Source organism: Grampus griseus (genome assembly GCF_964374135.1).
Source record: "Grampus griseus genome assembly, chromosome: 2".
Taxonomy (NCBI): Eukaryota; Metazoa; Chordata; class Mammalia; order Artiodactyla; family Delphinidae; genus Grampus; species Grampus griseus.
In genome coordinates, this window is record NC_139018.1 from 151,552,407 (window position 1) to 151,565,071 (window position 12,665).

General features: G+C 43.8%; 1 protein-coding gene across 1 annotated transcript in view; it reads left to right on the top strand.

Moving 5' to 3' along the window:
- Nucleotides 1-12,665, top strand: part of TASOR2 (transcription activation suppressor family member 2) — a 39,010-nt gene that overhangs the window by 24,974 nt on the left and 1,371 nt on the right. The window contains exons 14-18 of the mRNA XM_082647489.1: nt 1,031-4,840; nt 8,041-8,166; nt 8,933-9,086; nt 10,020-10,125; nt 12,224-12,405. Coding sequence (XP_082503615.1) covers nt 1,031-4,840; nt 8,041-8,166; nt 8,933-9,086; nt 10,020-10,125; nt 12,224-12,405 — 4,378 coding nt within the window. The remainder of the gene's footprint in view (nt 1-1,030; nt 4,841-8,040; nt 8,167-8,932; nt 9,087-10,019; nt 10,126-12,223; nt 12,406-12,665) is intronic.

Consider the following 12,665-nt stretch of genomic DNA (forward strand, 5'->3'; position numbering starts at 1 on the left):
TCAGGTCAGTGTCTTTCTTTGACTAAGACAGAAATGTTTTTAACAAGAGATTTGAAACACAGGTCCTGACTTACAACACGACTGCTTCAAAATATGGCAGGAAATCTGTGACCGTAGTGTTCCAGAACTACAGGTGTAGGTCAACTGTATGATCAATCCACTTTACCATATTCTGAACAAGACCATTCTTCAGCCTTTAAAAAAGAAAAGAAAAGAAACAGCCTTTTTATGAGGTTATCAAAATTGTCCAGAGGTATTTCTGTTACTGTTTATCCTAAATCCTTTCTGGTACTGTTTAAATCAGTCCTTTTAGTTTAGTTTATTAATGCAAGCTGCACTGTGTTTTCTACTGCTTTGTTGAATAGGGAGGTATTAAAATGAGAGAGAGATTATGTCCAGTTATAAGCTAAGAAGACAGCTAAGGGGTAAGGGACCTTTATTTAACAGGATAGAGATTGATACCTTGGGAAAGCTGCTTATCAGTGTATTCTGAGTACAAGAGATAATAATTAGTGTTTCCTCATGGGAACATTCCAGATGACAGTGCATTTATAGTCTAATTGAAAGCTGGTGTTTAAAATAAGTTATTCTTTGCTTTAAAGATTATCTTTTAATCTTACTAAAAATAATTTAAATTAATTGAGCACTTTTTCCTCTACTGCTGCATTTCTGAATTAAGTGATGCTATTTAGCAAACAGTCTGCATTTTCAAGTCTTTAAATTGCCAGTGGTCTAGCCACTTTTCTTCCCAAAAGTCCATTAAAAAAAAAAAAGGCTGTGCAACTAAGAAAGTTTTGGAGTTCTCGTGTGTGTGTATTTAGATAAAACAAATTCCTATTTGGGGGGTATTTTAAGCCTATCTAAGAAGAGAGGGATTTGCTTGATCTCTACCCTATGAAGATTCAAAAGAACAGAGCAAACTGAAATTGATCTTTGTTCTGTTCTTCACATATGTAAATGCTTGAAAAAAAGATCTATTTGGCTCTTGATTTTTTTAATTAATTTATTTCTTTTGCTTTTATCGTTTCAGATAATTGGGGGGAAAGCCGAACAAGAGTCATCAGATAAACTAGAGACCTCTAATCTGGTGCTTTCTAGCATTGGAAGCACCCAAACTAATGGATCTTCTATTCCTGCTGAAGATAAAACTTTTGAGCCACTTGATGGCACACAGGTGACTTCTTATAATGATACCGTCACACAGTCCACATTCGCCAGGACTTACGATGGGATCAGCAATCCGTCAATGATTTTTCAAAAGTCTGTGTACAGCACCCTTGAAAGCAAAGTTGATGTTTTTCATGCAAAAATGCAAACAAAAACAGGTGCTTTGCAGGGCCTTATCCAGCACAGCAGCTCTATAAACAAAGAATGTCAGTCATCGTTGGAAGGGGAGGATGATACGGAGTATGTAGTGATTAATCTGGAACCAGTTACATTCACTTTTGAAAAAAATGCCTATGCACCAATACAGACAGAAGTTGTAAACAGAGCTGATAAACCTACAACCTTTAATGTGGAGTTGATTAAACAAGTATCACCTGCTACAAGCCTTAGACATCCTGTGTCCGCATTTGAAAAGGCACAGACACAGGGTCTTAGGGACGTTCCCTCTCTGGCAGTGTCAGGACAACAAGGCGCTAAGTACCTTTGTGCCTCCTCAGTGAGTAGAGAGATACTTGCTAAAGAAATGTGTTCATTACAGAAAGGACAGGCTGTTGCAGGCTCACCATCGCCGTCTGATAATTCCCTTGTAACAGAGGCATTATCACTAGTTAAAAGTTCTAGTTATTTGTTACCCAGAGAAGAAATGAAGCTCTCTCAAGAATGTTTTCTGTCAGCTCAGAGTCTCTTTAGCATCTCTTCGGAAGAGACTGTAGAGTCGTCCCAGCTTGAAGAAGTAGTCTCATCATCGGCCTCTGACCCCTTGGAAGAAAAGGATTCACTTGACTGCATCCCATCAATGAGGAATGCTTCGGATGGCTCTTCAGAACTAAAGAATGACAAGAGTGGTCTAAACAGTGAAAATATGAGTTTTGAAACATTTAATTCTGCATTTACCAAACAAACCAGCCTATCTGTGACTAGAGAGGAAGTCAGCCTCGAGTTATCAGAGGAGGATTCTGACCTTGACCTCACTCTCACCATATCACCGCCCACAAGTCCCTGGGAAGAAGCATCCGCTGGTGAAATGGAGCAGCAGCAGGAGGCCACGTTACCCTGCTTAGAGCTTCAGGAGACAGTGGAAGAAATAATTGAGCCTGAAGAGGTGCCTGATGTGAACTCTGCTGATCACACGTCAATGAAACCACGAGAAGGTGAGAGAAAAGGTGATAACTTACAGACAGTGGCTTTCATACTTTCGAAAGAAACCTGTGCCCTTGAGGTTGCAGAGGAAGTTCATGCTGGTTCAGACTTCTCCTTCAGTTCTTTAATTGAAGAAGTGTCACCAGCTTCTAGCCCTGACTGCCAGGTACCAGGTGAAGAAGCACAACCAGCTTGGGCTGTATCTCCAAGTAGTTTTAAACTCTGTGATGCACACTGTAAGAAAACTGACAGATCCTCCCAGGTTGAAACAGTAGATTTGGCCATAACAGAAAAAGAAAATTCTTTTGTTGGTCCCACCCATCCAGTGGGACAAGATAACTTAACTCAGATACAGCAAATGCAGCTTTCTGCTGAAATGCCTCTAATACTAAAAAATCATCCAGGAAGAAAAGATAGATTTTTAACCCTTCCTGGTGAAGTCACTGAGGAAATTGTCCCAAGTGAGTGTGGTGAGGGTTACTCTTTCTCAGAAAAGGTGCCACACCATGATGCAGAGTTAAACCAGCCTGCCTCAGCTGCCACATGCAGAGATTCTCTAGAAAACCTGGTAACGTCAAGAAATCCACTGCAACCAATGAGTGTAGAGAACAGAAATCCCCACCTAAGTCATCTTGTGGATACCAGTGAGCCTCCGTTTAGCCCTCAGAAGATCCTTGAAAATAAGTCTTTTGCTGATACGTTTGTTTCTACAACCACACCAAGTGGTGTGAATGTGTCATTAAAACAGCAGACCAGCTCTAAGAGCCTTAAGGAAAATGACTCGAGCAGTGATGTGAAAACAAACGAACTCTGTTACATCCTGGTTAAGTCCTTGTGCCTTGACCCAGTTGCTGGAGCTGAGGCTGTGCAGGCCCGCGGGTACCTGGAGCTCCCCAAGCCCACCCTCTTCTCGGGAGGGGCCACCCTAACCCACAGGGCAGGACCCAGCGATGCAGAGATGGAGTTTGAAACACAGGAGATGATCGTCAGAATGGCCAGTCTGCTGAAGAATAATGAAACTGGAGCTGAGTTATGTGAAACAGCTATAGATCTAGGAGGTGTTGGCTCTCAGCTGCACACCACCTCTTCAGAAGACAGACACAAACCGGCCCACATGCTGCAAGATGAGTCACCGTGTGCAGCAAGAGCTCTGCTGAATGGTGGGCTTTTCCCTGTCTGTTTACATGCTGATTCTTACCAGAATACAGCAGCAACCGGTGAAACTATCGATACAGAGCCTTCTTCCTTTGTTCCCAAATCTTGTGCCCCTCTTGTTTGTGGGGTCTTTGAAGAGCAGGTGGAAGATAAGAGTGCTGATGAGGGGCTGAGGGCTGAGTGGGGCTCTGTGACCCAAGGTGGAGGCCTGGATGTCAGTGTGAACTCTGACATCCATTATGAACCACTTTCTGGAGACTCGGATCAAGACTCTTTTGGTGAGTGTGGAAACCCCAGATTAGATACGGAAGAGTCCTGTACTTTGCGATATAGTCACACCGAGAAAAAACAACGTACTTCCAAAGATGGTTTTGACTCTTTCCTGAACCTAAACAACAGTGATAATGACTGGGGCTACTCGAGCCAGGTTCCAGGGCTGGAGACGGGCATTTCTCCCAGAAGCTGGCCCATGGGATTAAAGAAGGAAGATAAGTGTGTGCCCTCTTACATCCAAATCCGAGATCTCTGTGGGATCCCCAGGACCTACGCTAACTTCACTGTCACTAAAGACCTGAGAGACACTACGAGAACCCTGCATAGCCTGTGCAGGCACCCCGGCATCACGGCCAAGGGCGGCTTGCTCAGCTCCTGGACAGACACTTGGCAGGTGGCAGACGACCTTACCCAGAACACTTTAGATCTGGAGTATCTGCGTTTTGCACATAAACTAAAACAAATTGTGAAGACGGGAGTTGCTCCATGTTCCGCCCCTTCCACCGCCGTCTTTCCTAAGGAGCCCCCTCTCCAGGGCGCCATGGGGGCTTTCCCTGCGACAAAAGTGCCCGAGGCCCCAGGGCTGCCTCCTTCCTCCCGTAGCAGGAGTCCCCTCATGGTGACAGTCGTGCACTCAGACCCCAGACACCAGGGTCAGCAGGCGAGAAGGCAGACACCCAGCTGTGTGGGCCGTTCCTCCTCCTCCTGGAAGGAGAGGTGTGGCCACGATAGAAATCATCTCCCAAACTCTGAACGAAATTCGACTGTTTCATACCACCTCAACAAACTGAAATATAACAGTACATTGAAAGAGTCCCGGAATGACATTTCCCTCATTCTCAACGAATACGCCGAATTCAACAAGGTGATGAACAGCCACCCGGTCATCTTCCAGGAGAAAGAGCCACATGCTGCTTCTGGAGAAGCCAAACCCCGAGAGCTGTGTCCCTCCATCCCTCGGTCAGCCTCCTACGATGACATGGTTGCAGACCTGTGCACCAGTCTGCACGTCAAACTGGAGAGGGTTGTGAAGGAGGCTTGTACCAGGACCTTCCTCTTCCACCTCGTGGAGACAGAGGACAAGTCATTCTTTGTAAGAACAAAGGTAAAGTGCCAGATTTTTCTTAACAGTTTATATTATTTTGATTGCTGTCTACGTTTTTTGTAAGTAATACAGGATTCTCAGCTTCAAAAAGAAGCCATTGATATGAAGTGGTGTTTCAGCTTCTCAGCTCAGTCTTTCCCTGCAGACTAAAGGTTTGGCCACAGGGATCTGCCGTTGTACTATATTTGAAGATTTGTATGATTACCCAGGATTAGTGCAGTGAGTTCTTTTCATAAAACAGTACCAGTGGAGGCATATTCAATTGTACACACACACACAGGCCAAAGGTAAGATTCAGCTTTAAAAAAAAACTTACCTGTGTACCTCCATTAGTGTGGAGAGTGAGGGGGATCCAGGGTCCTTCTCAGGTGTGCATGTTGGAGCCCCGCGTGCGCAGGTGAGGGGAACGTTGCCTCTCCTGATCCTCACGGTCTAACGGGACGTGAGAAACATGGTAAAGATAACTGTGCAGCTGTGGCAGGTGTGGCGGGGCAGGTGCGAAGATGTCATTCTGAGGGTGGCAGACCTGGTCAGGGGCCCAGGGACGTTATCCTTCAGGAGAGGACGCCGGCCTCTCACCAAGTGTGGACGGGTAGACCAGTAAGAGTTCGGGTCCCGATGCCCGATGAGATTTGTTTCAGGTCCACGCGTGTCTGCCCTCGTGCTAAGTCTTGGGTTAAGTCGGGGTGGCTGCCCCGGGATGACGTGTCCCAGGAGACCCCTGCCAGCGCCAAGCTGCTGAGGAGCAGAGTGCCTGCAGATGTTTGCAACGTCTGGGCTGAGTGACGAGCGTGACGGTCGCCATGACGGGTGCGCGGCGTGTAGATGCCAGGGCCGCTGCGGAGGAGCGAAAGGCCCCAGACCGCGCCTTGCGCCTCCTGGCAGGTCCTGCCCCGCATCGGTCAGTGTGGACGTCGCAGTCATCAGGCACCTGCGGGCCGAGGCTCAGCGCTGCCCCAGGGGGAAGCACGGGGCCTGAGGAGGCTTCCGGAAGGGTGGGGGGCGGTCGGGGGTACGGCGATCACCGTCAGGGGTAAAAGGGCCACGTGGATGTCACGCGGGGGCACTTGGGCTCTCCTGAGGTACCTGCAGGGCACCGAGAAATGTTTCTGAAAGATGAGGAGCAGCACGTTTGCACTTGACAGAGTGGTCCCTCCACCACAGCACGGAGAGTGGATTAGAAAAGCGAGGCAACCGGCCTCAACGCGAGGCTTCCCCGTGTCGCCCGAGTCAGCAGTACGTTCTCCTGTGAGGCGGCTGATGGCTCCTGTTTTGTATCATTTAATATGATTTTTAGTTTTTTCCAAATTTGTGGAATCAAGGATCCTTTTGTTGTCCAACATTCTTCACAAATGGCTGCCATATCTGGTCTGCCCTCCGCCCGCCCCCCTCCCCATTGTCTTTGTTGCAATTTCTGACAATTTTGGTAAGATTTTAGTTGAAAAAATAAAGCATTAAGTGGCCTTCAGTCTTTGGAAGGTGATTAGCCTCCAAAAGTAACCTGGAAATTATTTATTTATTTTAACCTTGAATTAAAGTTGATTTTCTCTGGCTGAGTAGATACACCACACCCTGACCTGCGCTGAAATAAGTCAGGGATCGACTGAGTTAGCACCATGGCCATGTCCTTGTTTTACCACATTGAGCAAAATACTTGATTTCTTTTTGCTTCCATCTCAAAAGCAACAATGCACTATCTTAGTTCTTATGTCTTTTACAGAGCACAGGTGACGCTGGTTTTCATACGGGAGCAGTCACAGTGATGTTTATCGAAGTAACACTTCTAGATAACACACTTGTTTCGGTAGTGACTGTATCATTTCATGGTACTTCTAGATAACATGCTTGTTTCGGTAGTGACTGTATCATTTCATGTTACTTCTAGATAACATGCTTGTTTCGGTAGTGACTGTATCATTTCATGGTAATATTTTATCACGTGGCCACTATTTACAACAGAAAATAACAAATTGTTTGCACCTTTAAAACAACTTCTAGTGAGAAAGTGGACATAGTATAAAGTACATTTGAGAATAAAGTGTGATCAAGAGCAAAGTGTTTTTAAAAAGCTCAGAAAGCTATGGTGGAGAATCCGTCTGTCCTGGAGCATTCACCAGTGATGGGGTATCAGGTCCTGTTTACTCATAAGGTGATTCAGGGTGTGACAGGATGGCCCAGAATTCCACAGGAGCTGATGAAAATGTTGAACCTATCAGAAAATGTATTAATTCAAATCGTTCATTAGTAAAATAGGTGAGGATTTATAAGGATTTATATTTAGATATTTTAAGGAGCTCTTTGTTAAAAGATATCTTGTCTGTAGGAATGTCTTTGAAAATACATCACCATACTTTTCTCATTTTATTTTTAAATTTTTATTGGAGTATAGTTGATTCACTATGTTGTGTTAGCATTGCCATACATTTTGAGTGAAAACTTGAAGTCAAAATTTGAGTTGTCTTGAGATCTGGCGGGGAGACTGACCAAAGTAACACCTTATTTTAGAAAGGAAATAACAAGTGATGGTCCGTGTTTTTGGTAAACCTCCAGAATCCTTCAGACAGAAACAATGTCAAAATCACAAAGGAGGACAAGGTTAAGGAACTTCTTTAACTACACGAACTTATCCTCCCAATGAGGCTTATTGCAGAACTGCTCTGTGGAACACAGCCGCGCCCCATAACCAGGGACAGTGGAACACCCGGCTCCCGCCACTCTTCAAAGCCTGGGTCCAAGCCACTGCCAGCTTCCAGAATCCGTCCTTGTTATCGATACTCAAAGTAATGCATAGGCATCATAAGTATTGTCAAAAGTCGTAGAAACATTTTGACTGGAGATGGCATTTTTAAAGTAAATATCTGCCTTCCCAAGGTAACTCCTTTGAATAGGGTGAGGTTCATGTATGTATATTAGTCTGAGGTTTCAGAAGAATCCACTTTTGATACTTTATGAACATGAAAGATTCATTATAAAGTGCTTTGCCTTTGAAATAAACTTCTAAATCCAGTTGTCAGTGATACCCAGGAGTCATTTTATATGTGAAAGCTGACATCTAGTAATAAGATAAACTGCCATTTATGTTGCCTTATTAGAACGTAATTTAGTAAACAGGATGTGGTCTTTGATATTTTTAGTAAACTGTAAAAGTAGTTCTGTGCAAGTATCCTTTTTTAAATCATGTCTATTTGTAAATCTTTCAGCATATTCTAAGGAAAGGAGGCTACACAGAAATTGAACCTCAGCATTTCTGTCAAGCATTTTACAGGGAGGAGGATATGCTCATAGTCATCATCAGAAATGAAGATATATCATCACATTTGCATCAGGTAGGTTTGGAAGTAACTTTCTTACGGAGAAATGTATTCTGGGCATTTTATGTTATTCTATAATTATCAGGCTCATCACTGCCTTTTTATTTAGGGAAGAAGTTAAAGCACAATACCATTTGTACTACTGATACTAACGTTGTAATTTACCAAGGTATTTATAAGGCAAATTATGTCTCAGAGTTAAGAACATTTTCATAGTAACTAAGGGAGAACTTAGATGAAGAGAGACTGGTAAAATTTTCTCACCTGAAATATAAATCTACATTTGTTGATGTCTAACAGTAATAAATCTTGCTTTAAAAGGACTTTTGAAAATTTTCTTAACTCTTTGTTACCATATTTACCTATCAGTTAAATAAAAGTAATTGCTTGTCCCAAAAAGCTCTGACATCGAGGCTCAGCCTGGGCTTACAGTCCTGCGTCAGGAGGCAGGAACTGAACCCACAGCATGGACGCCACGTGAAGTGGGAGACTAGGGTGGTGGTGAGCTTGCCACCTGCCTGATTACAGGTCCCAAACCTCAGGTGTTCTCCCCTCATTCCGTCTTCCACCTTTGGAGTTGAGAGACCACTTTGTAACCAATCTTAATGAGTTTGCAGCATTGCTGATGGAGTTAAAATTCCTTATTAACTGACAGAATTACCAGTCAGTCATCAAGGTTAAAGATACTTCCAGCTGTTCCTGAGTTTGGACACCCTTGGATAGAAATGACAAAAGTGACCCAATGAACCTGTCTTCACCGGGGTACCTTTTTATGTTTCAGATTCCTTCTCTGCTGAAGCTGAAGCACCTTCCCAGTGTCATCTTTGCCGGAATCGACAGCCCTGAAGACGTCCTCAGTTACACCTACCAAGAGCTGTTCCAGACAGGAGGCTTTGTGGTGTCAGATGACAGAATACTAGAAACTTTAACATTAGGTTTGTCTCTCATTTTCCTTTCATATCTAGTCAAATCAATTTCTCCTTGCCCAGTGATTCAAATATTATTTCATCAAAAAGAAATCAGCATTAACTCAATATGTCACCGTCTGTTGAGGGCTTAATTTCTGTCATATGCTGTGCTAAATAAGCACTTTGCTCTTGACCTCTTTTGTATTAAAACCTCTCAGTAATGTGGCTAAACTACTCATACACATTTGAGAGTTTGTTATATTCAATTCTTCCCTTTGCCAAATCAAATCAGCTACATATTGGTTTAGAATCAGCCCTCTTTCCTCCATTTCTGTTGCCATCACCCCTACCGTTTTGTCGGTATCATGGAAATTTAAAAAAGGCTACTGGAAGTCTTCTCAGTCATCTGCTTAAACACTCATATATAAATAGTTTCTCTCGGGGCAATGAATTTGACGTCAAAGAATGTTAGAGCACAGGGCAGACACTTTATGTACAATCAAAACCTGCCCAGCTCTGATAGCACATTAGAAGTAAACATGGATACCACTTCTCCATTGAAGAGGAGGAGGACGTACCTTAACAAGCATGAATGTTGCATAGAAAGTGGAGTTGAAAATATTTGTAGATTCTGTATTTAGAAGCCTAGACCTATCTTATCTCTGTTGCAACAGGACCCCACTTTCGTTCCATCCATAGATTTACATACACTCAGAGCTTTTAACTGCTAATGACTGCAGTGCTCTTCTCTCCTGCTAGTGTGAGAAGGTGGGGCTGGGTTGAGGGACCACGGGTTAAAGTGTGGCACAGCATCCTTCCTGCCCAACTACAGGAGTGGCAGTGATGGTCAACACTCAAACATGGGGCCTTATTCTCACAAATCATCATCCCTGGGCTTTGACTAGACAAGCCAAAAATCCTAAAATACATCTTGTCTTGTCAAACTTGTTCATTCTGTAGTACAACTGAAGGAAATTATCAGAATCCTGGAGAAACTAAATGAAAATGGAAGATGGAAGTGGTTGCTTCACTACAGGGAAACTAAAAAGCTAAAAGAAGATGTGAGGTGAGACCTTTATGGAATTTGAGGCCTGGGTGTGGGGGAGGGTGGAGACACCTGGGTTCACCCAGAAAGGCTCCCTGAGCTCTGGACCAGTGTCATCCACGTGTTGCCACAAGGTCACTTTGTAAGAACATAAATCATCTATGTCACTGAAGGCAGTGTTTAGGTCTGTGGACTGTTTTTCGGGTTTTGTTTTTATAGCAAGGCTTTCAGTGCAGGAAGCTGTGTTGTGACCATAATCCAGGGTCTGAGTTGCCTTCTCCAGACCAACAGTGACCAAGTCAGACACACACAGGAATCCTAAAATGTAAAAAAAATAAATTCACCTATGGGTTTTTGTACATTTATTGATAAATTAGGTTGCTCCAGTTATAAGGACAGAAAAATTGAGACCAGCATGTAGCCTTAATTTAACTCTTAAATAATAGACTAGAAACAGGCAGACTCCCTTAAATGAAGAGACTTGGGGCCTGCGGGAGGCCCTTCCGTATCAAAGATGGGCCTGCAGGTTGTAATGAGAGGGGAAAAGGAGTGTGGGAATGCAGAGGTGGACTGGGGGAATCTATAGATGGGACAGGTCATCTGTCACAGGACTGTCATTAGGACAGTTCTGTGACAGATGACCTGTCCCATCTCTAATAAGTTCACACATATGAAGTAGACAGTACAAACCCACTTTAATGATGTGGAAGTTGAGGCACAGAGGATGCCAGACCTGACCCAGGCAGACAAGGAGGAAGTCAGGAAGCTGGGCTTTGACCCGGAATGTTCGTCTCCAACCTGACAGTTACCTTCTGTTTGACCGCACTGCTTTCTCCGGAGGAAGACAACTGAAATCGTGGATGTGCACGGGATCTCGAAAGATGGCCGAGAATAGCAGTTGGGGAAAGGCTTGCACTTAGGAGAGGAACTTGTACAGGAGGAAAAGAGGGAGCAGAACCGAGAGCTGAGACTGTCAGGGAGGAAGGACTCCAAGGGGCCCTCACAGGGCTTAGTTAACACAGCACTTCAGAGGGAAGGTTCAACTTCAGGAGTAAGTACAGAAGCAGATGAAAGCTGAGGTGGCAGAGCACACCTGTTAAGATCGGTCAGTGTAACTTAATTCAGCATGCATAGGACTTTGCGTAAACAGAGACACTTATGTCACTGGAATCTCTTCACATCAGGCCAGTCTCGAATAGTGAGAAGTGAGAACTTTTCAGAAAACTTATCATATCCTTTTGCCCTTGGAGGCGGGGAGAATTTGTCCAAAACTAAAACAAAGACAGAACAAAAACCATGCGTGGTTATGAGTAGCTACAAAACCATCCTCTAATTCATCTCTAGGCAGATACAGGACTAAATAGATACATAATTTTTTAAATATGCAAAATAATGCCACACATAGCATAAAATAGTAACTAGAAGCATATAAAAAATTTCTATTCACAGTGATAAACTATGTACAGTATGATGCCAGGCATATAAATTTACACACATGAAGGATAAAACCTGGAAGGAAATTCATCGTGATGCAGTTCATGGTGTGACTAGAGCTATGGGAATACGCAGGCTTTGGGTTTTCTCCAGCAAGCAGGAGCGAGGGTGTGAGTACTGGAGGGGCTGCAGGATGGAACACTTTCCTCTAAAAGGAAGAATAAAAGGTAGAAACAAGATTTAAAGTGAGGTGAGAAAATTCTAGCTGTTAGATGATCTTAATGAAGTTGGTGACTATCTAACCAAAAAGAAGTAGAGTGGTTTTGGAGAGCCAAAGCACGGGAAGCACTGCTGTATGAGTCAGGATGCAGGAAGGGGCCCGCTGGGAATGAGTGGGAGGCTTGCCAGCCACATGGCTGGAAGCAGTGTTCGATGGCCATGTGCTGTCCTTCCTGACGGGACGAGGAGTAAGTACACTCGGAATGTTTTGAGGGAATTCGACAGGACGGTGACGTCTGGGAAGCCAAGTGTGTCGTACAGAAGAACAAAAAAGGGAAAAGGAGTTTGACTAAGTATAGTGAAGGCCAGAAAAAGTCTAGGAATAAAGCAACTGAAAATTAAGATACAGAAAATCTTTCACAAACTTTAGACTTATCTAAATTTAACATTTTTGTGTATTTTTCAGAGTGGATTCAATTGCATATAAAAAGAACTTAATATTGAAATCGTATCAGAGTGCAAATATCTTTGAGCTGCTTCATTATCACCAGTGTGACTCCCGATTATCAACAAAAGCTGAGCACCTGAAATGTCTGCTAAACCTGCAAATTCAGCGTGTCCACGCAAGGTTTGCCGTCTTCCTTACAGGTAAATTCATAGCCTTAAGTTCTAATTTTCATCAACCAGTTAACGCCCAGTAGGTCCACTCTTTAGAAACGTCCTTCCATCCAAGTGGAGTCATTGGCGGCCAGGAATAAACGCACACGAGGCTGGGGCAGCAGGTATTGTGGGTTTTGTCCTGTTAATAGAAAAAAAAAAAAAACCTGTACTAGATCTGTTAAGTGTAACCATCTAAGCTTTTAAAAAAGTGCCCATCAGTGGTTTCAGCTCCCTCCCTCCCACCACCG